Below are 26,752 nucleotides of genomic sequence, written 5' to 3' on the forward strand. Positions count from 1 at the left end.
CACAGCCTAAGCTAGTCAAGAAGAGGAGACTGTGAACTGCAGTCTGGTATGTTTCAGCTGCTCTTTCTAGACTACATTTTCAATAGCATTTTTAAGGTAACCTATATGACTGTTAGTTTGGTCCATCAAAGGTCATTTAGACTAGTCATATCCTAGGATTCATATTATTCTGATACAGATATTGTGAAATATTTTTGCTCTTTGACAATTACTAAGTTTTACTAATCAATGCTTTTCTTTCATTACTTTCCACTTTTATGGAAATTTCCATATTTTTGTATTTGTTTCACTCTAGTTTGATTTTTCTTTGGATTTGTAATGAATCCATTTAAGGCTACACACTTTCACCTTAGCACACTTTTGATTATTCCACCAAGGTTTTTCTATGTCATGCTCCTGTTCATCACTCTACATAGTTTAGGATTTGTTTTGATTTCCTTTTTCTTCATTCAAAATACTTCTATGTACCTGTTATGTGTCAAGTACTGTAGTAAGAGCTGCATATCTAAAATCAGCTTATTTTTAATTACATAACTGAAATTATTTGCACATGTGATCTAAACTTTCATTTTGTACAGATTTTCATGGCTGTCAACTTCTAAAGTATTGCAATGCCAGTAAATATAGCTTAAAAATATAGGTGTAATTCTGTTTATGCCAATTAATACCCAACATCTGTGGGGCCTACTAAGTGCCAGGTACTATACCTCAAACACTTTATATCATTTGTCAGTTGATATTCAAATCTTATATAGCCCTTCTTATTTTTCCCAATTGGTCATTTTCTGAGCATTATAATAGAGTCCAGCTGGTTATACAGCACAACCAGAGCATCTCTTTTTACTGATCCCAGCTTTGCTTTTAAGGGAATCTATTATAGAATATACACCTTAAATGAGCAGTACCTCCATGAAAAACATGGAGCGATTTCCTAGCCAGGTACCTTCTCAGAATTAACCAAGTTTTGGGTGAGGGCCAAAGGATAAGATGGTGCTGAGTTCCTATTCCTCCCTTTTATGCTTTATAGGCAGTATAGTTGGGGGGAATAAGGAGTAAAGGCTGTTAACTGAAACTACAAAAATTAGAATTCAGTTTCCACTACTAACTAGCTATGTGACTTTAGGCAAGTTATTTAAACCTCTCTGTGCCTGCTTTCCTCATCTGTAAAACAGAAACAGTAGTAATCTAACTTACAAGAGTTTTGTGGGGATTAAATGACTTATTGGATATAAAGCCTAAAACAATCAGCACTGTATGCATGTTACCTATTATTTAAAGTTTAGTTTTGAATTCTTCCTCTGCCTAGGTACACAGGTAAGTTTCACAGGTACTCACATTTGGAGGCAAGTACAGGCCTCTAAATTTTGACCTTTTGCTGTAAAAACTTTTTACAATAAGATTTCAATCTGTCTTCTAAGAGAATGCAAAAAAAAAAAGTCACTAAACACAGCTGGTATAAAAATAAAAAATTACTGTCCCCTCAAAAGCTAAGAATTTGAGAGGATCACTCAGTTTTACATCAAGTAAATTAAACTCGTATCTGGATGCAACCCTTCCGCTCATAGTGAGCCAAACGACTACTGGCCAGCTCACTGTAAGTGACGTATCTGGCTAGAGGACTTACAGTTAAAACTGTGCTAGAACTTAAGGAGCAAAACCACGCAGCTGCCGGTTGATCTGCAGCCGCCCTCCACATATTCCTGAACAGTGCTTTAGAAAAGTGTGGTCTTGGGCCAAGCTGGTCCACAATGAGGTAAGTTGAGAGTCGGAGTAAATGCTTAGCAACTTTTATAGCAACTGGGCATTGCTGTGATGTTTGTACTTTATACTAAAGTACTGGTCCTCAATGGATTGGAAATAAAACCTGGCCTTCACCATAGAGAATTTGAGAAGTACTGCCCTAGAACTCACCTGTGGCCCTGTACCTATCAGTGCTATGCAGTGTCTGCTCACCTATTCCAGGTGGCCATCTTTTAGGCTTTTGGGGGCAGGCAAATGACAAAGGCATGCCTCTCTGTCATGCCCAGCTTTGTCCATTCATGCAGTGATCAAACAAGAAGCAGTTACAGTTAAGGAGTAGAGTAAGTTAAGTTAGAACCACTAGTTCTAAAGGACTGGTCAAACTTACTTGCTATATTTCATGTCCTGTAAAGGACATCTGGGACGTACAGATGCTTTTAGGTCAAATGGTTTTTAAAATTCTATTTCATCAGTCCTATGCACTCTTTCAGCAACCACAGAAAAATCTCAATTCTGGGGGCATAGGCCACAGTTTTATCTTTTCTCCAAAAATTTGATGAGGCATTACTAATCCCTAAATGGCCGAAGGGGACAGGAGCAAGGGCAGGTACCAAGTGAAGATTTGGGATGTCTTACTATTTCTACTTTAAAAGTCGAGAAAGATTAGACCTCAACAGTTTAATAGCAACCGTGATAGTATCCCACATTCCTTTTCCTGAAAGGTTTTCAGAACCATCACATCACACAGGTACCACCTAACCAGCCTTACCCAAGGAATGCAGATCAGTATGATACTGATCATCAGTTATAAAAATCCACCTCCACAACAAACACTTAACAACTTAAAAAGCAGACAATGTTCTTAAACATCTGAAGAATTCTTAGTCCAATGCTAACAACCTGGAAAAAGTTAACTGGTATAGAATTCTCACTTAGTCATTTCCACTTAGCCTCTCAAAACGAAGCCAACAAAAATTCATATAATATTTAAGAATAAAAGCCAAAAAGCTCCCAATCATCAAGCAAAATAAAACTTTAAAAAGAGGTATCTTAAAGACTCAGGTCAAATTTAACCCTACAGTTGCTCCATCCATGTTTATAAGCATGCTGCTACACTCACCGAAGCCAAGCATGGCACCTTATCAAGGTTAAAGAACTCATTAAAGTCAAATTCTCCTGGGGACTGCTCGGGCAAGATGGCATCCCTTGGCACTTCCTGATCAGCAGCAGGCTCCTGTTCAAGGATGACGTCCACCTCATCCTCTTCGGCCACTCCTCCATTGCACTCGACCATGCCTGAAAGCAAAACCGGACGAAGACAGTCTGATCATGTAAACTGCTCCAGACATATTTTGTGGCCTCAGCATCGTCACACACACAGAAGAGCCACAGATGACTTTAAAAGCAGACTTCTTGTGCCAGTGCAGCACTTGCAACAGTAAAACAGTTCCCTTCCTATAGAAGCTGGAGGAGGAAAGAAGACTTAATAACAAGTCAGAACACCAACATGATGTAGGAAGGATTATGATCCCTCCTCTGCCCATTCTTCAAGTTTTCTACAATGTAGTGGATTTTTTTCTAATTTTTTTTTAAAGGACAATTTTTGAGCCTCTCTTACTGCTTAAAAATGGAATGACATTAATTTGGCTCTGCTTTCACCCATGCATCTGCATCACCACTTTAAGTCAGGGTTCAGCAACCTAAGGTATTTATGTGAAACCTAGTCCAAGGGCAAGTTTCATCTGCCTACTAATTGTAGTTCATCCTTCAAGGCAAAGCTCAAATGTCACCTCCACTAGGAAGTCTGCACTGCTTACCCATTTTTACCCTACCAAAAAGTTAATCACCACCTTCTCTATAATGTTTGTGTTATCTCTCAGAGTACTTATCACACTATATTATAGGAACAGTCTGGTGAGACTGAGCTTTCTGAGGCAGGAAAGCTGCTCTCATCAGCTTTGTCTTACTCTGCAGTGCCTGGTTCATTTAAAACTGAGTTATGTCTGGTTGTTAGGATGGGAAGATAAGGTCTAAGAGAAGCTACCAAGTTTCCATTGAAGGAAGCTAACATCTTAGTTTTAGCCAGAGGATGGGCAAAAGGCAAAATCCTTCAGATAAAAACAGACTTTTTCCTTTTAAAATAAGTGCACTGAGATACTGGAAAATCAACTTTTTAATTTGAAGAAGAGAACTCCTAAAGCCCCTCCCTGCAAAAGCACCGATGTAAAAGCTGCCTATATAGTTTCAAGATCACAGCAGACATGAAGTCCTCCTAGGAAAAAAAAGTGCCAAAGCCTGGACCCATCCCTTCTCAAAAGGCCCCAACAGGACTGCAGTCTCATTATTCATCCAGGATATTCTAGACCAAGAGAGGCTAAATGCTATCATCTGCTTTCATTCCAATAACACTTCAAAAAGCTAGACAGCAAGGCAGGGGACAACAACTGAAAGGTTAAGTGGCTTGCTTACCCAAGGTCTCAATACTAACAGGTGGCAGAAACTTCAACCCTAGGTGGGCCATCAGTGCTCTTCCATGCTGTGCTGTGTGTGTAAGGCAGCACTGCCCCTCCACAGAGGTGCCTGCCGCCTCAGAACCCTGGGCCTTCTGAGGGCCTAAGGCAGCTGGCGAGACAGACGTTTGTGAGCCATGGACAAGGCAACGGGCAGCCTCTCCAGTGGGTCAGCACACACTTACTGCCAACCAGCAGAGGTAATCGATGTTCCTTAAAGACTGACATTTAACTAAAATGACTACTTTGGTGGAGGTATTTTCCTCATTTTACAAAGAAACCGAGCCCTAGAAAAGGTAAACAACTTAATAGCCTAATCAATGCCAAGTTTGTGTCCTTTTCCACTAGAGCAGTGCTTCTCTCTAACTCATTTAACCCACCAGAACCTGTCTACCTACTTTAGGATGAGAGCCAGAAGACAGAGTCTATACTTAGTTCATACTCTTACAAAAAAAACTTCAGTATTTCTCCTATTCTCTTTTTTTGTGTGTTGAGATGAGAACATCTCTTAACAGAGATGCAAGCAGCAGAAGTGCCCCATGTGTAATTTTATGCCAGCTTGAGAGCAAACTGGGCCTGACAACTGAGAGTGGGTAGGAACATGCATTAGCAGACAGACAAACACAACTGGCCATTTATTATGATAGTCTCAAAAGCCAGGGACCCAGGAAAGATAACTAAGGGCAAGTGTTATTATCACATTTCAGAATGAACATATACTTTTCTTTCTTTCTTTCTTTCTTTCTTTTTTTTTTTTGGCTGCACTGCACAGCATGCAGGATCTTAGTTCCCTGACTAGTGATCGAACCCATGCCCCGTGGAGTCTTAACCACTGGACTGCCAGGGAAGTCCAGAATGAACATATACTTTTCATTAGAGAGAATACAAATTAAAATTTTCTATCAGTGGAGGGTTTTAACCATTTCCTCCTTCTACATAATTGTTTTTTCTAAGTGAAATACATATTCAAATTGTTTCATTCATCACCATATGTACAATACCTAGCACTGGGCCCTGTAGAGTAGGTGCTCAACACACACTTGTATTAAAATCATGCAGGCAAGGAACACATTTGTCTTGTCCATGGCTATACTCCCAGCACTATTACATGCCTGCAGAAAACTCTACATACCAAGTTCAACGGAAAGCTGGAACACAGATATAAATGGATTCAAAGGCACTCATCATCCCTCCCCGTCCTTTCGTTCTTGCACCCAAGATGCAACTAGAGTACCTGTTTATCTTAAACGCACTAGCTAGGGCAATTAACCAATGGGGTGAGGAAGCCCGGACCTCTGGATTCTACTGATACTTGAGGCGCTGCCATTAAACCCACGGGACAGGGTCTTGGTTGTCACCTCTTTCCAGTCCTGTCTCTTTGCATCTGTAAGGTGAGGAGGTGACACTACTGATATATTTTGCTACTTTTGGCTCCTCCCATGTTGATACAAGAATGGTTGAAATTCAGATTTCATCTCAGTTAAGAAAAAGATGGGCTTTTTCTCATCAGAAGCCTGATCTTTACCATGAGGTGAAAAGACCACACTTGCTGGTGCTGCTTTAGTCTGAGCATGAGACAAAGGCATCTCTCAAAGGCAATTTAACAGCAAAGTCTCCCAAGTTACCCACCTGCCTCTTCCCTGCTTCCTCCCAAGACCACCAGCCTGGTCACTGCTCTGAACAAGACTAGTGGGCCCCCACCCTTCACCAGGTACCCCTCGCACATTAGCTCTGGCTTCTTCAGTTTAGCAAGGAAGATACCTGAGAAAAGTGAGTTTGGGAGAAGCCAAGTGACAACACTATGAAGGCTTAACACCATGGTGAAGGAGGTGGGCTCTGAAGCACAGCATCTTGTTCAACTCCCAACTTCCCTACACACTTCTTCAGTGTCCACAGACAAGTCACATAAGCCGCCTGCATCTCCATTTGCTCATCTGTAAGATGGGCACAATAATATCTGCTTCACAGCGTTGTTAGAGTAGGATTATATCAACAAAACGCTTACCACGTGTCCAGTACATACATGCTCAATAAATGAGACCCCTCATTATTTCTATCACATGTTCTTACCTCTGGGGAACCCTTTGGTGTACACAGTGCTCTTACTGGGTAATGGGAGACTTTTCTGTTTAGCACTGCAGGCAGGACAAATTGAGGAGACAGTACAATCTACACACAGTGAACTCACACTTAGGAAGAAGTTTCAAAATCAGGCTTCAACATTAAAAATTTGCCACTTTTAACACTGGTGCCTATTCCTAAGTGTACAATTAAGCCAATTATAAGCACATCTCATTTCAGAACAGTGAGCTTTCCTCTAAAAGTTTCTGCTGACCTTCCTTCACAGAGGCTGTCCGTCGCCTTGTTCTTTTTCTCCCCTTATGGTCTTCTTCCAGTATCTTATCATCAAAGCCAGTCAGCTCAATGGTTTCAGACTGACTTGTGGGTCCAGCTGAGAACCATTCTGGTTCTTCTTCTGTGTAGGAATCGTTTCTTCTACGCTCAAAGACACGCTTACTATCCACAAACTCCCTCTGGAAAAGTACATAATGCAAAATAAAAAATAGGATTCTAGTTACGGCATTTCTACCTCAATCAAGAACTGATGAATTAAATAACGCTCAGCAGTACAATGAAGATGCTATGCTATATACCTGAAGCCCCTCTCCACCCCCAGCTCTCTGTTCCTCCCTCTGGCTTAACAACAGGCTATGTTCACCCAGCATTTCAGGGTAACCCGGTATAAACGAAGTGAACACACGAGGTGCCAGAGGATCTAGAAGACAAACCCTGAAACGCTTGTCCTTGTAGTCCCTCTCTCGGTCTCTGTCTCTCAAGTCTCGCAGGTCCTTATCGCTAAGACGGTGATCCTTCTCAAAGGTCCGAGCAGAGATTATCCTCCCACTGCCAATCCTTCGTCCACCAAGCAGGCGGAGCCCATCACTGTCTTTCTCCAATGGGCTTCCTGAGCGCCGGGAGCTAACAGCAGCTGTCACGTGGCAGCCCCCTCCAAAGCTTCGTCTCTGTGGGCTGAGAACAACATCTAAGTCATCTTCTTTCACACGCTCTCGAGGATCTGGAAAGATGCCGGAAAGAGAAAGTTAAGCAAACCAGCAAGGGCATTCTTCCTCTCTAGGTGGTCTGTCCATGACTGGTGGCCATGGGGGTACTGGAAAAGAGTCACCACTAAAACAGCTAGAGAGTTCACATATTTAACGAAGATGAGCAAACCTTCATCTCTTTGGAGGAATAAATGTACTTTATAAGCAATAATTTTCTATGATTAATCTTCATAATCCCTTGGTTTTGACTAAATCCCCCCCCCACTTTTTTTTAAATTTGCTGCGCAGTGCGGCATGCAGGATCTTAGTTCCCCGACCAGGGATCGAACCCGCGCCCCCTCCAGTGGAAATACGGAGTGTTAACCACTGGACCGCCAGGGCAGTCCCTTGACTAAATTCTTATCTATGTAATTATTAGCAAATGTTTTGTCAATTAATAAACTACAGTAGGTATCAGTATTTGAAACAGTAACCACTTAAAAAGTTAAAGTATTGAAAGTATTGAATAGCTGAATATCCACATGCAAAAAAAAAAGACTTAAATTCATACCTACCACCATATACAAAAATTAACTCAAAATGGATCATAGATCTAAATGTAACCCCTAAAACTATAAAACTTCTACAAGAAAATATGGAGGAAATCTGTGACACTGGGTTAGCACAGTTTTCTTAGGCATGACACCAAGAGCACAATCTATCTTAAAAAATGATAAAATGGGGCTTCCCTGGTGACGCAGTGGTTGAGGGTCCGCCTGCCGATGCAGGGGACACGGGTTCGTGCCTGTGGGGCAGGGGTGGAGTGTAAGAAGGGACACATGGGGTGCTAGGGAACTTTTAGCTGTGATGGAAATGCTTATTACTTTGATTGTGGTAATGGTTTCACATTGTAGTCACATGTCAAAACATCAAATGGTACACTTTATGTGCCATTTATGTATCAGTCTACTGAATGCCAATTTTACCTCAATAAAGATGTAAGAAAAACATGTCACCACACACAAAAATTCTTCCTAGGAAAATCAGAAAACTAAAGATAAGTCCAAGTGAGGAAAACCTCCTTTAATCCTCTCACTAGAAACATTTCCTAAAATGTTTTGGTATGCACTTTTCCAGAATTTCCATGCAGTGTCTGTTTTCTTCCAAAAATAAGACACAAAATAGACAGTTTTGTATAACTTGGTGAACATGTCACCAACATGTTTTTACAGCTGAACACTCCTATATATGGATATACCAAAGTTTACTCAACTTCATTTCTACTGCTGGACATTTAGGTTGCTTCTAAGTTTTCAGCTGTGTAGAAGGGTCTTACAGCTCAAGCTACAGTCATCACCCTATCTTCTTTGTTCAGTTCCAAGGTTTTTTTTTGTTTTTTTTTTTGCGGTACGTGGGCCTCTCACTGCTGTGGCCTCTCCCGTTGCGGAGCACAGGCTCTGGACGCGCAGGCTCAGCGGTCGTGGCTCACGGGCCCAGCCGCTCCGCGGCATGTGGGATCCTCCCGGACCGGGGCATGAACCCGTGTCCCCTGCATCGGCAGGCGGACTCTCAACCACTGCGCCACCAGGGAAGCCCCTCCAAGTTGGTTTTATGATGCGTGTTCCTCTCATCTCAAAAAGAGTTCCCTGTTGCAACTAGTTCCTTGACTAGCTTTTATATTGCCAGCTATCCATTTCAGGGGGAAAGGTATGGAAGATCAAACTTTACTCCAGTCGCAAACCACATCGAAACCCGGTATTCGGATCATACTCTATTGTGAATTAAGAATTGCCAGAACTGGGTTTCCCTGGTGGCGCAGTGGTTGAGAGTCTCTGCTTGCTGATGCAGGGGACACGGGTTCGTGCCCCGGTCCGGGAGGATCCCACATGCCGCGGAGCGGCTGGGCCCGTGAGCCATGACTGCTGAGCCTGCGCGTCCGGAGCCTGTGCTCCGCAACGGGAGAGGCCACAGCAGTGAGAGGCCCCCGTACCGCAAAAAAAAAAAAAAAAAAAGAATTGCCAGAACTAACTTATACCTGAGGAAAAGTCTCACCTCAGACTGGGCATAACCAGCTCTCCAGCGCAGCTTTAGGGTCCCCACATCTAACTCAGTTATCCACTTCAATGAAAGACCTGGTACTTTTAATTCAAAAGCACATAGCCTAATACAGTCTACTCACCACTGCTACGTAGGAAGGCTATGATTTTACTCTGTTAGCTAATCAGAAATGAACTGTTTAAAAAAACAGATATTAAATAATAAAAAAAAAAAGAAATGAACTGTTAGGTCAGTTTCCTGATAATGATACTTTCTCCCAATGCATAAAACTCTCACAGCTAAGAATGAAGCCAGCAGCAAAGAGCACTGTCTCCAAAATTGCTGCCCCCACTTCTCAGAGACTGCTCACCTACTATCCTGCGCACCAGGGAAGGTCGATCTGTATCTAACTCTTTCTTCAGACTTTCCATTGGCGAACTCCGTCCTGAAGCTGGGTAGAGGGAGGCATGCCACTTCTCAGGGTCCCAGACACCATCACTGCAAGTCAAAGGGCACCAACAGTTAGCACTTGCACCATGAATAACACATGTAGTTTAATTTCTACTACTTCAGGTGACAGGTTATGGAAACCCCTTTCCAATATAAAACTTCATGGTTGCCATCAGAATGGTTCTCTCTTTTAAGATGAAAACAAAAACAACTAATAAATTCAGCAATACATTGTTGTTGTTCACATAATAGCAATAGTCACTTGAAAAGCAGTGGTTTGTGCATAAATGAAACATCCAGACCACAAACCTTGGGGTACATATGGATTATAGTATCTATGCCTGTCCTATACAAAGAAATGCTCCATAAATATTGATTACTCAGTTTACTGAAGATTAGTACAGGGAAGAAAAAGCCCCTTAATCCTCTTATTGGAAGCAGCTCCTGGAAGGCTTAGTGTATATTTTCCAGAATTTCTATGTACAGTCTCAGTTTTTCCCACAAGTAGGACAGACAGCTCTTTAAGGGCCTAAAGTGTGTAGTCTGGGTTTGACTTTGTTACTCCCACGCTACTGATGGGGTGGCAGGTGGTGCAGTGTGCAGAGGAGAAGCTTTGGAGCCCAACGATCTGGTACCTAACTCTAGCTCTGCTAGGATGAGAAACTCTTTCCTCCATCTCTCTTATTTTCATTATTATTATTAGGCACAATGTCTCCACTTCAGAATCAAAGGGAATATGTGCCCATGATAACTATTTTATGCCAAGAAGAAACAGCTGTAACAAGAAAATTCAATTTGAGGCATAAAAAACCTTTACAGCTTTAATGAAGGAAAAACAAAACAAAAACAAAGAAAACCCCCAGCTAATCTGAGACTTAGCAAAAACTCCTAACCAATTAGAATCGCCATTATTCAAGTATCACCCTCACCAGGGGAAAGTGGTGAAGAGTCCAGAGTTAGCAACCTTCTGAACTGTCCATGTACAAAATTTTAAAAAGCGTGTGCTATTCTATCAAAAAATTAAACACTATATATATTAAAAAAATGTGGGCCAATATGAACCATCTACCTTGATATTTAAGAAGTGACCTTAAAGTCTTAAGATAACCATAAGAAATACAATGTAGGGTTATTCTAAGAGACTTTCAGACCATTTTTAGCTATAGCCTTCTCAAACCAAAGCTTTATACCTTATGAAGGAGCCCAAGATGCAAAAGGGCTAATGTGGGGACTTCCCTGGCAGTCCAGCGGTTAAGACTCTGTGCTTCCACTGCAGGGGGCTCGGGTTCCATCCATGGTCAGGGAACTAAGATGCCACATGCCATACAGTGCAGCGAAAACAAAACAAAACAAACCACCCCCAAAAATCTGAATGGTTGAATGGTTCTCTTGTTTGGGGGTGAGGGGTGGGGGACTGATAGAAGGCCCAGAGTCCTCCTGATCGTCCTGCACCAGGCAGGCCTTTGAAGGACCCTCAAAGCACAGTGCAAAAAACCACTGGTAGAGAGAAAAGACTCTGGTCAAGTCTTAATTCTGCTTTCTGACAATGTGCCTTTGACCAATGTGTCATTTTCTAGTTTTAGTTTCATCACCAGTTAGTTGAAAGAGAATTGGTTTAGTTGTCCTTAGAGTTCCTTGCAGCTTAAATCTCTAAATTTCAGCTAATTAATAACATAGCTGATGAAGACAGTGCAGTGAGATGCTATTTAGTCATGTTCATAGCTTACGTGCAATTTATTTGTGTGGAAGCCCAATGTCATTACCCCTGAAATCTCCCCACTCGTAATTCCAGCAAAACAATACAACTCCATTTATTAAGTTTGGTGTAACAAGAAGTTGACCACCCCCCCCAGATACCTGTCGTATTTCTCAGAGAGGCACGAAGGCCTTTGTTTGGAATGAGGGCGTTCTTTAATATCCAAGAGCTCCTCCTAGAAAGAGAAATCATACGGTGATTTTGAACAATATTTCTTGGGCCACATATTTTCAACTTATTTTTGTTACCAGTAACTGACTGTCTACCTTAAGCAGTTCATACAGTTCTTATTTATTTACACCCTGACTTATTCCAGAAAGGACCAGAGTCAGCTCAAGGTTCTCACCAGAAGCTCAAGCAGAATTGGCAAATAACGTAAGTGATCAGTTTATTGCTAAAACACACTCTCTCATAAACGTCTGTCCAATAATATATCCCACAACACTGAACGCTGATCAAGGCATGGTAGCTTCAGGCTTACATAAAATCTTCAGCTACGGGCTTCCCTGGTGGCGCAGTGGTTGGGAGACCACCTGCCGATGCAGGGGGCACGGCCCCGGTCCGGGAGGATCCCACGTGACGCGGAGCGGCTGGGCCCGTGGGCCATGGCCGCTGGGCCTGCGCGTCCGGAGCCTGTGCTCCGCGATGGGAGAGGCCACGGCAGTGAGAGGCCCGTGTACCGCAAAAAAAAAAAAAAAAAAAAAAAAAAATCTTCAGCTATTCTGACTGGTCTTAAATGCATTAGATGCCAACTTACAAGGGGACAGATTTTTTTTTTTTAATGTACATGGTCCTTTACCCCTAAATACTTCAGTGCCTGTTTCCTAAAAATGAGCATATTCTTTCACAGCCTTTTTTTGTGGCTCTATGAGAGAATTAAGCCCTATAGAAAATAATTTGAGTGACTATTTTTCCATTCTCCCAAGGATTATACTTGGCCAGTATCATTTTAGATGCACAGGAGAGAAGAGACTCTATTACATACAATGGATGCCTTAGGGCATAAGGGCTCACTTCTGCAGAACCTGGTTGAGAAGTGCTGTCAGTTTTATACAACCAGTTATCAATACCACTTTATCCCTCTGGATTCCAATTTTGTCAAATGACCCAATAATGTCCTTTATATTACGTTTTATTAGAATCTAACACAGGATCCAGTCTAGAACCAGATATTGGTTGTCATGTCTCTTTGGTCTCTAATCTGGAACATTTCTACAACTTCTTTTGTCTTTTATGACATTAGCATTTCTAAAGAATAAAGCCTACTTTTTTTTTTTTTTAAAGAGAACATTATTCATTTTAGGTTTGTCTAATGTTTCTTCATGATTAGATTGAGGCTAAGCATCTCTGGAGCAGAATACTAACCTAACAGATGTCCACCTCAGAGCATCACCTCTGGATGCCTATGTCACCCATCTGCCCCTCATCAGTGATGTTAACTTGATGTTAACCACCTGATCAAGGTATTCTCCAGTTTTACTCTTTAGTTACTACATTCCCACTTACAATCAGTACGCAATCTGTGGGGGAGACACTTTAAAATCATCCAAATATTCTGGCCTTCATCAGTATTTCCCCATAAATTTAGCATCTACTGGTGATTCTGAGCCAAACCAATCTTGATTTTTCAACTGTAGGCCTCCCTCCATAATTACCAGTCAGGCACTTGACAGTCCACTGTAAATACAAACCCTCCCTTCTTCCCCTTTTATTTACCTATTTATTATTGACATGGGCTCACAGATTCCCAGCTTTTCCAATGGTCTATAATTCATTAATGTCCTTAATTATTTTGGTGCTCAAATTGAGAGTCTCTTCAAGCTGGCTCCCGCATCCTTTTGAGATGCCCCATCATTTTTTAAAAGCACTTTCTTACTTTCTATCTTACGTTGTACCCATCCTGTCCTAACCCCAGAGTCAGCCATTTCTCAAGAAATCCAAGTTCCTTTAAGTGGGGAATAGTATAATAAATCAAGACTTGGGAACTGGGTATCCTCATTTGCTTCTAGGCCCTCTCAGCAGAACTAGGAAATATGTGTAGTTATATATGCACACGTGTGCACACACACACACCTGCTCATACACATGCATACACACAAAACCACTGCCTCCTTTTTATATAAACATTTTCATAGTAAAGTTAAAAACAGCAGTTCCCAAACTCTCAGTACCAGTAAAATGCTACAACTGCCTTGCAAAAAAGCATATACCATTGTGCTGCAGCCTCTCCAACACCCCCGTCACAGGCCTCACAACAGAATGCTTGCTGCTTCTCTGATCACTGCTTCCCATATCTTGGGGTAAATATGGAGGGATAGAATTACTCTCTCAGCCTACAGGAATCACAGCATATAAGCATGTCATGAAATTACTCAGTATCTTCAGACACCTGAGGCACCTAAATGTTTTCTCCATTAGGTGAGAAATAGCAAAATGCCCTAGAACAAGATGACATTTTAGTTTTAAAACCAGAATGTCAATTATTTACATTTATTTACGATTCATTTATGAATTATGTCTTATTAATTGGGTAGAAATACCTAGAAAAATTTGGAAGTCTGAGATAAACAGAATTCCAAATATAAGGAAATGTCTAAAGGCTACTCAAAATTCTGAAAAAAACTGTCAAAGTACTGACATATCACCTGCAAATTGCAGGTAGAGACTGGAGTCCAGTGAAATCTGCATGGTGAACACAGTGTCAGAAGGGCAGGGGTGACACAAATTTGGTGGTGAGGGGTGGGGAAGATGGACCAATAGTAGTTATGATGATTGCAGATGCAACAATACAGAAATCCTAAGAACAGTAGGGCTTAAAACATTTTCCAGTAAAAACAGGAAGGACCTTGTAATATAGGAAATACTTATACACTACAGGAAAAAACACTGCAAAGCAATCTTCTGCTATTAGAAGCAACCCAAAGATTATTACATATCCCCTCACTCCACCACCCTCAAATCCGAATTTTAAACTAAGAACCCTAGTATACTATTAAACCAAGGGCAATATATTTCATACTTAAATATGTATATTCTCAATATACAAAAAGTTTCTAAACAATGAGGCTCTGTTTGAAACTTTTAACTCCAAATGATAATAGGGAGGCCAAGTGATAGGTGTTCTCTATTATTACTACAGCTGTTTGCTGAAACGCTAATGATTTTATCTATCTATTTAGGAGTCAACTTGCAAAGATTAAAATTTTAACACAGCCGCAAAACATGTAGATGGACCAAAATGTTCTATTTGCAGGGATCAAAAAATATTTGAACAAAGGTAAAAAAAAAAAAAAGCCTTACAAAAAAGGGAAATGAGGAGGCTAAGGAGAGATGACAACTAAATGTAATATGGTCTCCTGGATGGAATCCTGGAACAGAAAAAGGACATTGGTTTAAAACTAAGGAAATGTGAATAAAGTATGGACTTTAGTTAATCACAATGTATCAACATTGTTAATTGTAATAACTGTACCATACCAATATAAGATATGCTCCCAGTTTTTCTGTAAATCTAAAACTGTTCAAAAAAATAAAGTTTACCCCTGTCTCATACCATATACAAAAAGAAACTCAACATGTATCAAAGACTTAAACATATGAGCTATGACTATAAAACTCTTAGAAGAAGACATAAGTATAAATCTTCATGACCTTGGATTAAGCAATGTTATTTAGCTATGACAACAAAAGCCTAAGCAACCAAAGAAAAATGATAAATTTGACTTCAAATGTAGAAATTTTTTTGCTTCATATGACACTATCAAGAAAGTGAAATGACAACCCACAGGACAGAAAAAAATATTTACAAATCACGTATCTGATAAGAGTCTAGAATATAGAGAGAACGCATACAACTCAACAACAAAAAGACAATAACCCAATTTAAAAAACAGGTAAAAGATCAATAGATTTTTCTCCAAAGATACACAAATGGCCAACAAACACATGAAAGATGTTCAACATCATTAGTCATCAGGCAAATGCAAGTCAAAACCACAGTGAGATACCATGTAATGTCTACTAGGATGGCTATTTTAAAAAAAAGGGAAAATAAGTATTGACAAGGATGTAGAGAAACTGGAACCCTCTAACATTGCTGATGGGAATGGAAAATGGTGCGGCTGCTGTGGAAAATGGTGGCAGTTCCTCAAAAACTTAAACACAGTTACCACATGATCCAGCAATCCCACTCCTAGTTATAAACCAAAGAAAAATGAAAAATTATGTTCACACAAAAACTTGTACACAAATGCTCACAGCATTATTCACAACAGCCAAAACGTTTAAACAACCCATGTGTCCATCAAATGATAAATGGTTAAACAAAATGTGGTAAACCTATACAATGGAATATTTAGCAATAAAACAGAATAAAGTACTCATACATGGTACAACATGAACCTTGAAAACACTATGTTAAGTGAAAGAAGTCACATACTGTATGATTCTCTTTATATGCAACGTTCAAAATGGGTAAATCCATTGAGTCAGAAAGTAGGTTAATGGTTGCCAGGGCCCGGGGGAAGGGGATAAGGGGCGGGGGTGATTGTTAATGGGTAGAGTTTTTTTGCCGAGATGAAAATATTCTGGATTAGATAGTAGTGATGGTTGTACAACTTTGTGAATTTACTAAAAACCACTAAATGGTATACTTTAAAAGGGGTGAATTTTATGTATGTGAATTCTATCTCAACAAAAAAAAATTTTTAAGTAAATTAAACTAAGAGGTTTAGTTACCAGAGGTTAATGTTTTGTTTAATTTCTCTTGTTACAGACTTACTGCTCTAATCACAGATTTATAAATGCCAACTACTCTTGGATACAAAAGAGTGGCTCAGGTTGGTAAAAATGTTTTAATTTTCCCTCCCATATTATTCCAGTTTTCTTTGTTGACTTTATACGCTTGGCATATTCTAGGTGTGAATGCTCAATGTACAAACTTGACAGGCCTGTAAGAGCACAAAGTGGAGCAGTGGGCGAGTTGCACACAGGCATCAACCACGCCAGCAGCACCAACTGTGCCACGGTATGCCTCTGACCAAATGCAATGCCCAAAACACAGCCCTCTTGTCTCCAGAGGATGAAGAGCAATTTATTAATAGGCTGAGAACTGGGGAAACCAAACAATTCTTGGATTGAATAGCTCCTAGGATTAACTTTAAACATCTAGCTCAAACTACAGGTACTGTCCTTGAGAGCAGGGCTTCTTAAACCAGTGTCATGGCATCAAGGAAATCATACACAAAACGCATTTGTGCAATTTCTGCAATGAGTGTTCATCTCCAATGGTTATCCAAAGACCTCCAATGGACCCCACAGAGGTTAAAAAGTAGTGCTTTAAACCAATCACGTTTCTCAAAATGTGGCCCAAGGTCCACCCCAACATTTAGGGAAAAATGAGATCCTCCTCATTGGGGTTAGAGAACTAAACCTGTTACCTTCAGCAATGTCTTAAGTTGCTTAAGATGGTATCCCAGCCTGAGAGGATCCCCCAGTTAAGTGGGGAGGAGAGAAACCATAAGCTAAGTCAACACAAAGTTTGCTCTTCCATAACTGTCCACAGAACACTTCCTGTGTGCCATGCTTAGTGGCCAGCACAGGCAGATGACTGTGGTCCCTGGCCCCACTGCTCTCCAATCTCTCAAAAGAAGTCTTCTTGAACTTGCCATCTCAAGAGTCCTTAACAGCAACTATTCCTGGAAAGGAATCCCTTTGGGATATCTTCAAAGAAAACCTTCAAGTTTGGCTAAAGGCAGAATACTTCAAAGTGCCCATTTTGAACTGGGAGTGCTCCTTCCCTATGAGTGTTTCAGGAGGGAATGTGAGAGTACCCTTTTGTAGAGTCCTGACAATCCACAGAAACTTACATCGTGAACAAGTTCACGAAAATTGTCATCTGGACAAGAGAAGAGTTATCAACAGAGACCTTAATTTTTGCATAGGTTACTAAAACCTGACCAGACAAGAACAAGCTGCTAATTGGCTAAGAGTCCCACATCCAAGGAAGTATAAACACATTTTCTTAGTTTTAGCAGCGTTCCTTAAAGAAAATGTGTCAAGCCTTCCCGAACAGTCTATTTGGGAATTACTAATATGGACACCCACTTTTCAGTGATCAGAATTAAAGTAGAAAGCAAATGATGTGAGTATAAGCCCAAAGCAACAGTGGTTAAAACCTTATACAGTTTCTTTCTGCAGAAATCCCCTGCAGAAGCAGCTATGCATTCTGATGACAATCTGACGTTATAGAATTTCACACAAGTCACTTATAGAAGGAGATGAAAGGGGAAATGTTCTTTACGTCTGTGAGCTGAATTCAATTCACAAGAGTAAAAAGCCCAATTTTTTATGATTACCATGGATATTTTTATTTTACTGTTAGTGGTCTGAGCACCCGAGAAGTGCCCCAGTATCTCACCTATGTGTGCCTGGCTCTTCCTAAAGAAAGCAGATGTCTCTAGGGCAGTGCTTGGGTTGGGTCCCCCTTTGACCTCCTCTTCTAGTCCCCACCCTCCACATACCCACTAACATTGGGCTTGGCCCATCAGGCTCTCAGATGGTTGCTGACTGACCTGATATTTCAATCTATGAGTCACATGACTTTTCTGAAAGGCTTAGAAAGCTTTTAAAAATAGATGACAATGGGGTAATGGCATTCATAGATGACAGCCAGGGCAATGGTGAACGAATGACACAGGGGGTGCATGAGATACCTTCCACCATCCCCCATTCATGAGGTTTGTTGCTAAAGGGGCACTGTTTAGAACAGTTCTTACAGGCAGGTCAGGATGCAAACAGGATCCTGCAGAGCTGATAAGCAGGACTCAGCACCTGAATTCACCCAAGCCTCTAATGGTGGCTGATTTGATGCAAAGACTTTCTTCTATTGAAAGGATTTATGTGAAGCTAAGAAAATGGGAATAGGGGAAAAAAAAAAAAGGAAACCTTGCTTTTTCTGTTGATCTGGCCAAAACAATAAAAATAAACCTTGGCTTTTAAATGCGTTTATACAATCGATAAAAGCAATGTAAAACATGAACTAAGCAGGTAAATAAGGACCAGAAGGAAACTTATGAAAATCATTTTTAGGGTGGTAGCATTACATCTACATAGTGCTTTCTGGTTTCATATTAAAATGGAGATGGTTACTGTGACATTTAGAAAATAAGCACCTTGATCTAAAGGTGGTATCTAAAGAAGCTATCTTTCAGTATCTCCCCCTACCTTCATTACATCATAAGCAGTTTTTTTGTTTTGTTTTGCGGTACCCGGGCCTCTCACTGTTGTGGCCTCTCCCGTTGCGGAGCACAGGCTCCAGACGTGCAGGATCATCGGCCATGGCTCACGGGCCCAGCCGCTCTGCGGCATGTGGGATCTTCCTGGACCGGGGCACGAACCCATGTCCCCTGCATCGGCAGGCGGACTCTCAACCACTGCACCACCAGGGAAGCCCCCATCATAAGCAGTTTTTAACATGTACTGTGTGCCAGCCACTTTTCTAAGCACCTGATATTCATTTTCTCATTTATTCCCCACAAAAATCCTATGGGTTAGATACTATGCTATCTGTATTTTACAGAGGAAAAAGATGAGAGTCAGAGAAGTTGAGAATATGACTGAAGGCAACACAGGTTAAGGAGGTGGAAGAGTGGGGGATCCCAAACCAGGCAGTGGGGCTCAGTGGCCCCTTACCCTCTCCTCTCCAGTGATTCTCTTGAGAGGACAGGGGAAGGTGCCCAACCCCTCCCAGCAGCTTTGTCACTCAGTGATGGGTTTGTCCCAGTCCAGTGGGACTGCTGGGAACCCTGAACAAACTGCCACCTCCTCGGGCAGGCTTCCCCTAAGCCAGCTCCTCTTACAGCACCCCTTCCTGAACCAAAGATTTAGGAAGGGGTGCTAGAACCACAGATTTCTATGTCAGACGTTCCAATTGTGAAATGACTGGCTCCTTATCTAACTAGAAGTTCCCACCATGAGGAAGGAGATGATACCCAAGGGGGCAAGGGCCCTTAATCCCAACTTTTCAAGATGACTTAAAATCGGAACAGGTAGGAAAGAGCAGTCAGAAGACAGTATCTATGGTGTTGCCAGCCAGCCCCCTCTAAGAACTTCCAGTTAGGTTTCTGGACAGCTGAAACATTAACATGGTATCATGATTTTTTGTACCACGATTCTGCCTTCCCCCATATAAACAGGCACCACTATTTTTATACTAGCTTAGAAGTTTATAGCTAAGTACCTCACTGAAATGACCTGTTAGAGCCTACTATTCAACTCAGTTTATGAGATACACATGAAGTTATTAAACAAGATCTTTGTATAGCAAAAACTGACCATCGGACTACTGATTTCAACCTAGAATTTAAATCAAAGAGTATTTTCAAAGGCTTGACTTCAAGTCTTGCAACTGATTCTCTCCAAGAAGGCTAGAAGGATTACTCATATCAGTCCACTTCAGTTGCTTGTCTGTTTTCTTAATGATTTTAAAGCAAAGACAGGGAATTCCCTGGTGGTCCAGTGGCTAGGACTTGGTGCTTTCACTGCTGGGGCCCGGCTTCAATCCCTGGCCGGGGAACTAAGACCCTGCAAGCTGTGTGGCATGGCCAAAACAAACAAAACAAAACAAAGAAACAAAGCAAAGACACAAACATGGCTGTACCACTGTGACCAACTGCCCATCAGCCACAAATTAGGGTGGCCTCCTTTAAATATCCCTACAATGACAAATAAAACAGTGCCAATTTATAACCAGTCAAGGTAATGAAGAGCACACAGGTATAACTCAGATAATCCAACACCTATTTTTCAGCTGGTAGATTTAACATGCATGGTTAACATTGGTCAGTATCAAGCTGAATATTCTGAGTGTCCTCCGCTTTTATTCCGTGTCCAACTGGCAGGTGACAGCATTCAATAAGGAGTCAGTGGCAAGCTACAGGAGCAAAGGAGAAACAGCACAAAGTACATAATACTTTGTGACCTAAGAAAATCAGTCTGTTCACTTGAAGAAAAAAACATGGATCAGAATAGTGGGACAGGCCAAAGCATTTCTATTTTGTACTTCAAGCAGAAGATGGTATCACTAATAGAAGAGCAGGTACTACATCTCAAGAACTGGTAAACAAGGACCACTGATGAAGGTAAGAAAAAGCTGAATGAGTCCCAAACTTTTTCCACTAATAAGCCTCACTACCTCCTGTTTTCTAAACTAATGGTTCTCAAACTTGAATCTGAGTCAGAATTCTCTGAATTACTTGTTATTCAGCCGGTGATGGCTGGCCCTAACCCTAGAGTTTGATTCAATACCTCTGAGATGGGGCCCGAGATTTTGTATTTCTAACAATTTACCAGATGATACTAAGTGGTACTTTTGAGGACCACACTTTGAGAACCACTGTCTAAACCAGTTTTAATCCATGACTTTTGATGTGAGACCCCATTCTATAACCTCCCAAAGTCTTTCAACACAATGCAATCACTTTAGAAAAATGCACATTTGAATACTACCAAAACATAGCTTTTGATCTTAGGAATCTGGCCTGGCAAAATGGACCCGAGTGGGTTTATAAATTAAGGGCTCAAGACCCTCAGGATAGCAGGTGCATATAATAAAGCTACTCCTAACCATCCAAATTAATAATCACTGAGGCTTAGGAGTAGGCCTGAAAATTCCCAATGTGACCCTAACTTGAGTTCCTGAGACATTCATGGAAACACAATGGACACCAACTGAACCCTGGGGAGTAACTATGCCCCTGAGTTGCTTGACAACATCAACACCATATTTCAAGTTCTCCACGGAAGACTAAAGCGTTGCTACTCAAAGCATGGTCAGTGGACCAGAAGAAAGGGCACCACCTGGGAGCTGGTTAAAAGGCCACATTTGGGGCTTCCCTGGTGGCGCAGTGGTTGAGAGTCCGCTTGCCGATGCAGGGGACACGGGTTCGTGCCCCGGTCCAGGAAAATCCCACATGCCATGGAGCGGCTAGGCCGGTGAGCCATGGCCGCTGAGCCTGCGCGTCCGGAGCCTGTGCTCCGCAACGGGAGAGGCCGCAACAGTGAGAGGGCCGCGTACCACCAAAAAAAAAAAAAAAAAGGCCACATTTTCAAGTCCACCCCTGCCCTAACAATCAGAATTCACACTTTACCAAGGTTCACAGGTGATCCCCAGACACATTAAGGTTTGAGAAGCAAGCTGGACTAAAGGATGTCCTACCACACAGGAAACTCTGGTCTGTTACCTTGAAAAGCACTCACCAAACACCTGAACTCCTCCACCTTCATGGGGAAAAAACCTCGAATTCTGAAGACAATTCGTGTTATCCCATAAAACAACTGAATACTACTAAATGGAGAAGGGTCAAAGCTTAAGAAACCCTCTCATCTGGCCAGTGTTTTTCTGACCCTGTAGTTAACTACAAATCCCTCAGTTACAAAGGTTTTCAGAAAAGACATCACTTACAAAAGTCACTGAGGACAGTTTCCTTCTACTGCTTCTAAATCTTCTAGCTTGTGAACCTGAAGCAGCAGAAACATTACTAAATGTTTTATTTATTCCAATAGTTTGATCCCAATATGTAAATAGGGAGTACGATGGTTCAAATATTATTCCAGCTGTGGAACCAAAAGACACTTATTACAGTGCTCAGAACACTGGACTGTTTCAAACTTCCTTCAAAAGGAAAAAGGCTTAGTTTGCCTCAAACCCCACATAAAATAACCAGAGTGCTGAGAAACATATATATGAAAGCACTACTCTAATACCCCAACACTGCCTAAACATGACCCTAAAATTGCCATTAACTAAGTACTCTTGAATGAAGTGGAAAGTAAAACTATTTCTAACTAAATTGGGGAGAGAAGACCATTGAATGTAAACTTAAATGTGCCTTAAAGAAATTTTTAGGTTGACAGTTATCTAAGCATGGCAGAATTCTGAGGTTGGATTGTCAAAAATGGGCAAAACGGAGCTTCTCAGTCTTTACTATAGACATATATAAGTTCTACACTAAGAAAGACTAATAATATCTTCCTAAAAATGACATGCATAAAGATGGATATACATTAAAGATGAAATATACATACTACCCTCTGATGAGTGTGTGACAGTGATTCAAAAGCCTCTATGCCTGGACTCTACACGTAAAGTACCAGTCAGAATTTTTGTTCAAAAACCGTTGGGAGACCTGAATTCACATGAGCTTATATCAGTAAGAGCAGTTCAAATCACTTTCCCTTCATTTAATAAGCTTTTCTCCATTCAGATTTCACCTGTCAACATTTTGGGTAATGAATTTAAGTTGTGAAATACTATACAAGCACTCCCAGGTTTGAGAGAAACTATAATATATTTGGGAAGACCAAATCTGAGTGAAGAAGTAAAGTGCTTTCTATCAACTCACATTCTGTCATGCCAAAACAGATTGTATTAACACAGCAATTAACCAAAACTCTTTTACACCTGAAAACACTCTTTTCCTCAAGTTTTTTTTTTATGCTAAAAATGAATATTACTCCAATAGCATCAGATAGTTTATCAAGTAGTTAAGAGTAGTAGCATCAGTACACAAACAAAGCCCGAGTTTAAAATACTAACCAATCAGTATCCTGGGAAGCCAGGGACAATAACCACGTTAGAATCCTTGATGGGGTTCACACCAGGGAAGTAATAGATATGGGTCCAACTAGGACACAACCCTTCCCGTCAACAGTCCCATGCACATTTTATGTACTCCAGCTCAACACAGTTCAGTGGACTAGGAAAGAATTCACTGCTCCGGTCAACCTCTTCAGAAATGTTCAGTAGCCCACAGGACAGTGAAACAATAGCTTCAATAAATATATAACCTTGAGGTGATTCCTCCTCCCCCACCCCCCTGAAAGAGGAGATATCTGGAGGAGTTTTAAATCACCACGAATTTTTAGCTTTAAGTCTTAACTTTTGTTGAGTCCATATGCATTTTACAACAGGAAGTAAAAAAAAAAAAAAGAATTAAAAAATCTGGTTACCCTAGGCAAACACACCAAAGAATATTCCTGTGGGGAGTTCGCCTCTCAAGGAAACATCAATACAGAGGACACTGATTTCTGTGAGGCATCCCAGAGCTGAAATCCTTACTCTATGGAATGTAAGTCAGTAACATACCAATTACACAGCTGTTACAGAATTCGTCTGCCAACATATACTGACCCACAAATTCACACAGGGAATATCGAGCCAATATTCCCTTCACCTGAAGGCTACTTAGAGGCAAATTCTAGTTTAAACTCTGGGTATTCACACTGCAGAAAAAAGTTCAAAGCAATGCTTTACTAAATCTAGTTAATATTTAGTTCACATAGTGAGTCAGAATGAGACTACCACTTTAAATAATACTAATGAAATTCCTACACAATGTTACTAACCTCCTCACCTATAAAGAAACACTATTTCATTAATAACAGAGCCTACTTTTGTATAGCGATGCGGGGATTTGGAGGCCGGTTGCTTCTTCAGGTCAAGGAAGGCATCTCCATTTTCTGTTTCACCCACACTTCTATCCATGGCTCCTTGGTCTACAGTTCTTTGCACCTGGAAGAAATCAGCACAAAACTGTCACCGAGAACAATAAATTTTCATAAGTCCTGACTGTTTAAGAAACGGAAATTCATATCTCTTAGACTAACTACCTTTAAAAAAACCCTCACCCAACAATTATGCTATAAACCAGACCCCACTTGGAAACAGAAACACTGGTACTTAGATACCTCTTCTAGCAAAGAGCTCTAAGCATCAACAGGGTAAGGAAAGGAGAAGTGCAACATGCCCAAATCAGGGTCCAGCCTTTAAGCAGTTTTAATACAAAAAGAAACCAACATTAGTCGCTGCCACCCGTGAGGGCCGTTCAGGCAGTAGTGGGGAAGTTTCTCGGAGTGGGGGCAGGTAGGAGACTGGCTGGAGCTGGGAATCCGGGAAGTCGGGCAGTGGTAAAGTGCCTGTCACTTGCCAATGGACGGCGCCAGCTGCTCCTTGTTACCGGAGGCCAGGGACTGGGAACGGGGCCCGAGCGCCCCTCACTAGGCCAGCTGCACCTGTGGACATGTCAGGGGAGCCCGTGGCAAGCAAGGGGCGAGCGCCGGCTTCAGCTGCAAAACTCAGCTTCCCCTGGCCGAGACCCCAACCCCCAGCCTCTCGCGCAGGCCCCGGCCCAGAGGCCTCCTTCGGAGAATGGGCGGGGACAGTACTCACGGAGGGGAGGCGGGCCGGAGGAAGCGGGGAGGCCGAATACCCCGGCCCGGGCGCTCCGAGCTGGAGCCGGTATAGGCCCGCCGCCATCCGCCCCGGCAGGGCGGCTCGGGCCCCGCCAGCCCGCCCGCTGCCAGCCGGCCGCCCCGCTGGCCTCACGCCCCTGCCCGGCCCCCGCGCGCGCCCCGGCGCTCGCGCTCACGCCCGCGAACCTGGGCGCAGCGCACCCGCGCCCCTTCTCTTCCCGCGGGCCCAGGCGCGCGGCGCCCCGAATCCCGGCGCCCCCGCTGCCACCCAGCCCTTACTCGGTGCCTCGGCCGCAGCTCCCCTGCCCGCCGCCCGCGCTGGTCCGAGGGCTGCTCCGCGCGGCCTTCGCTCTCGCCCCCCCCCACCCGCTCAGATTGTCTCCCTTCAGCCGCCGTAACCGCAGCCCAGCCCTCCGCCCCTCCTCCCCGGCCCCCTCCCCCTTAATAACTCCCTCCACGCACCCGGGCCCCAGCGCAGCCTTCGCCGACGCGCGCCCGGATGTGAGGTGTCCGTGGCGGTGCCAGCCGGAAAAAGGAAACATCGCGGCGCGCTCCTTGGGCGCCGGCCCCTGCGTACGCACGGCGGCGGGGAGGCGGAGGCCGGGAGGGGATGACGGCAGGGGGAGGAGGCTTGGCCGGGGGCCGCGGAAGCCCTCCCAGGTGTTCGCAGGCGGTTGTCGTGGGCAGCCCCGGGGAGGACGCCCAGTTCCCACGTGCGCTTCAGGGCGGGGCGGAGCTTGAAGCTTGCGACCCCCGCCCGGCGGCTCTCCAAGGAGGGTTACCGCGGTCATGCAGTGGGTCGGCCGCAGCGTTTGCACGGTTCGCGTCAGCAAGAGAACCCTGGGGCTTCGGCAGCGGGAATCTGAGTTAGGCGAACTTGAGGGCTGTGCGCCTTCCGGTTGGGGTTCGAACCTTGGCTCTTTTTTTTTTTTTTTTTTTTTTACTGGTGGTGTAATCTTGGGCAAAGTTCTGACTTCTGAGTTTCGCTCTTATTAAAATGGCCTCTATGTGTATGAGGAATAAGCGAGATTACGCTTTGCTGCATTAATAAGCAAACTTGCCACGGTTGCTTTTGAATGAGCTACGGGCGACTGACAAATTCATTGAAATGTTCTTTCCCGCCCCATAGCCTGCACCGGAAGAAGTGCAAGTGCGTTTGGGTGAAAGATGAAACTGCGAATGTCAGGCTGTTAGTATGTAGTGCTGAGACCGTCTGACGGCCACACAGACGCACGTATAATTTTCCTCCTCTCTGAACAAATGAGAGTAATTGCCATGCGGGGAGGAAAGGTTTGACGGAGATCACGTGTGAGCCGGTTTCTGCCCAGTGGGACCGTGGAATGATACATGGCTCTGGAGGGAAATGTAATTTTTCTCGCAAAGTATAGCGAAGTCTACATTTCTTTGAAGGGGCCTACTTTCTTTGAGCTTCACTTGTGAAATCAGCCGATTGGGCAGTGATTGAGCACTAAGTTCCCGTCCTTGAGTATTGGCAACGGACAACAAAACAATTACTAAAACTTTTTCTTTTCGTCTGTAATGATGAATAAAATGAGTTTCTCACAACTATCCTCTCTGCAAGCCACTGTGGAGAAGTGAAGAAGGCCAATTTTTTTGAAGCTCTTAAATCCTGGCTCTGCCACTCTGTGAAACCAGAGCCAGTCACTTCACTTTTTTGAACCTGTTTACTCATCTATCAAAAAGAGATAGCAGGGCTTCCCTTCCCTGGTGGCGCAGTGGTTAGGAGTCCGTCTGCCGTTGCAGGGGACACGGGTTCGTGCCCCCGTCCGGGAAGATCCCACACGCCGCGGAGCGGCTGGGCCCGTAAGCCATGGCCGCTGAGCCTGCGCGTCCCGAGCCTGTGCTCCGCAACGGGAGAGGCCACAACAGTGAGAGGCCTGCGTACCGCAAAAAAAAAAAAAAAAAAAGAGATAGCAGTACCTACTTTTCAGGCTTTAAAGAGATAA

General features: G+C 42.8%; 1 protein-coding gene across 6 annotated transcripts in view; it reads right to left on the minus strand.

Annotated features, from left to right (window-relative positions):
• The window catches only part of EIF4ENIF1 (eukaryotic translation initiation factor 4E nuclear import factor 1), a 41,207-nt gene extending 15,887 nt beyond the window's left edge, over nt 1-25,320 (minus strand). For 3 of the 6 annotated variants that reach the window (XM_082641089.1, XM_082641090.1, XM_082641088.1), the window contains exons 1-7: nt 24,763-24,906; nt 23,986-24,105; nt 11,636-11,709; nt 9,699-9,826; nt 7,040-7,326; nt 6,586-6,784; nt 2,861-3,036 (exon numbers count right to left, since the gene is read on the minus strand). In XM_082641089.1, coding sequence (XP_082497215.1) covers nt 2,861-3,036; nt 6,586-6,784; nt 7,040-7,326; nt 9,699-9,826; nt 11,636-11,709; nt 23,986-24,105; nt 24,763-24,849 — 1,071 coding nt within the window. In that variant the 5' untranslated portion in view covers nt 24,850-24,906. Of the gene's footprint in view, nt 1-2,860; nt 3,037-6,585; nt 6,785-7,039; nt 7,327-9,698; nt 9,827-11,635; nt 11,710-13,744; nt 14,000-23,985; nt 24,106-24,762; nt 24,907-25,064; nt 25,167-25,247 lie in introns of those variants that run through there. The other 3 variants (XM_082641092.1, XM_082641091.1, XM_082641093.1) reach the window with 3 other exon arrangements.
• Between the last annotated feature and the right edge of the window lie 1,432 nt (nt 25,321-26,752).

Source organism: Mesoplodon mirus (assembly GCF_964341445.2).
Source record: "Mesoplodon mirus genome assembly, chromosome: 13".
In the NCBI taxonomy this organism is placed as follows: Eukaryota; Metazoa; Chordata; class Mammalia; order Artiodactyla; family Ziphiidae; genus Mesoplodon; species Mesoplodon mirus.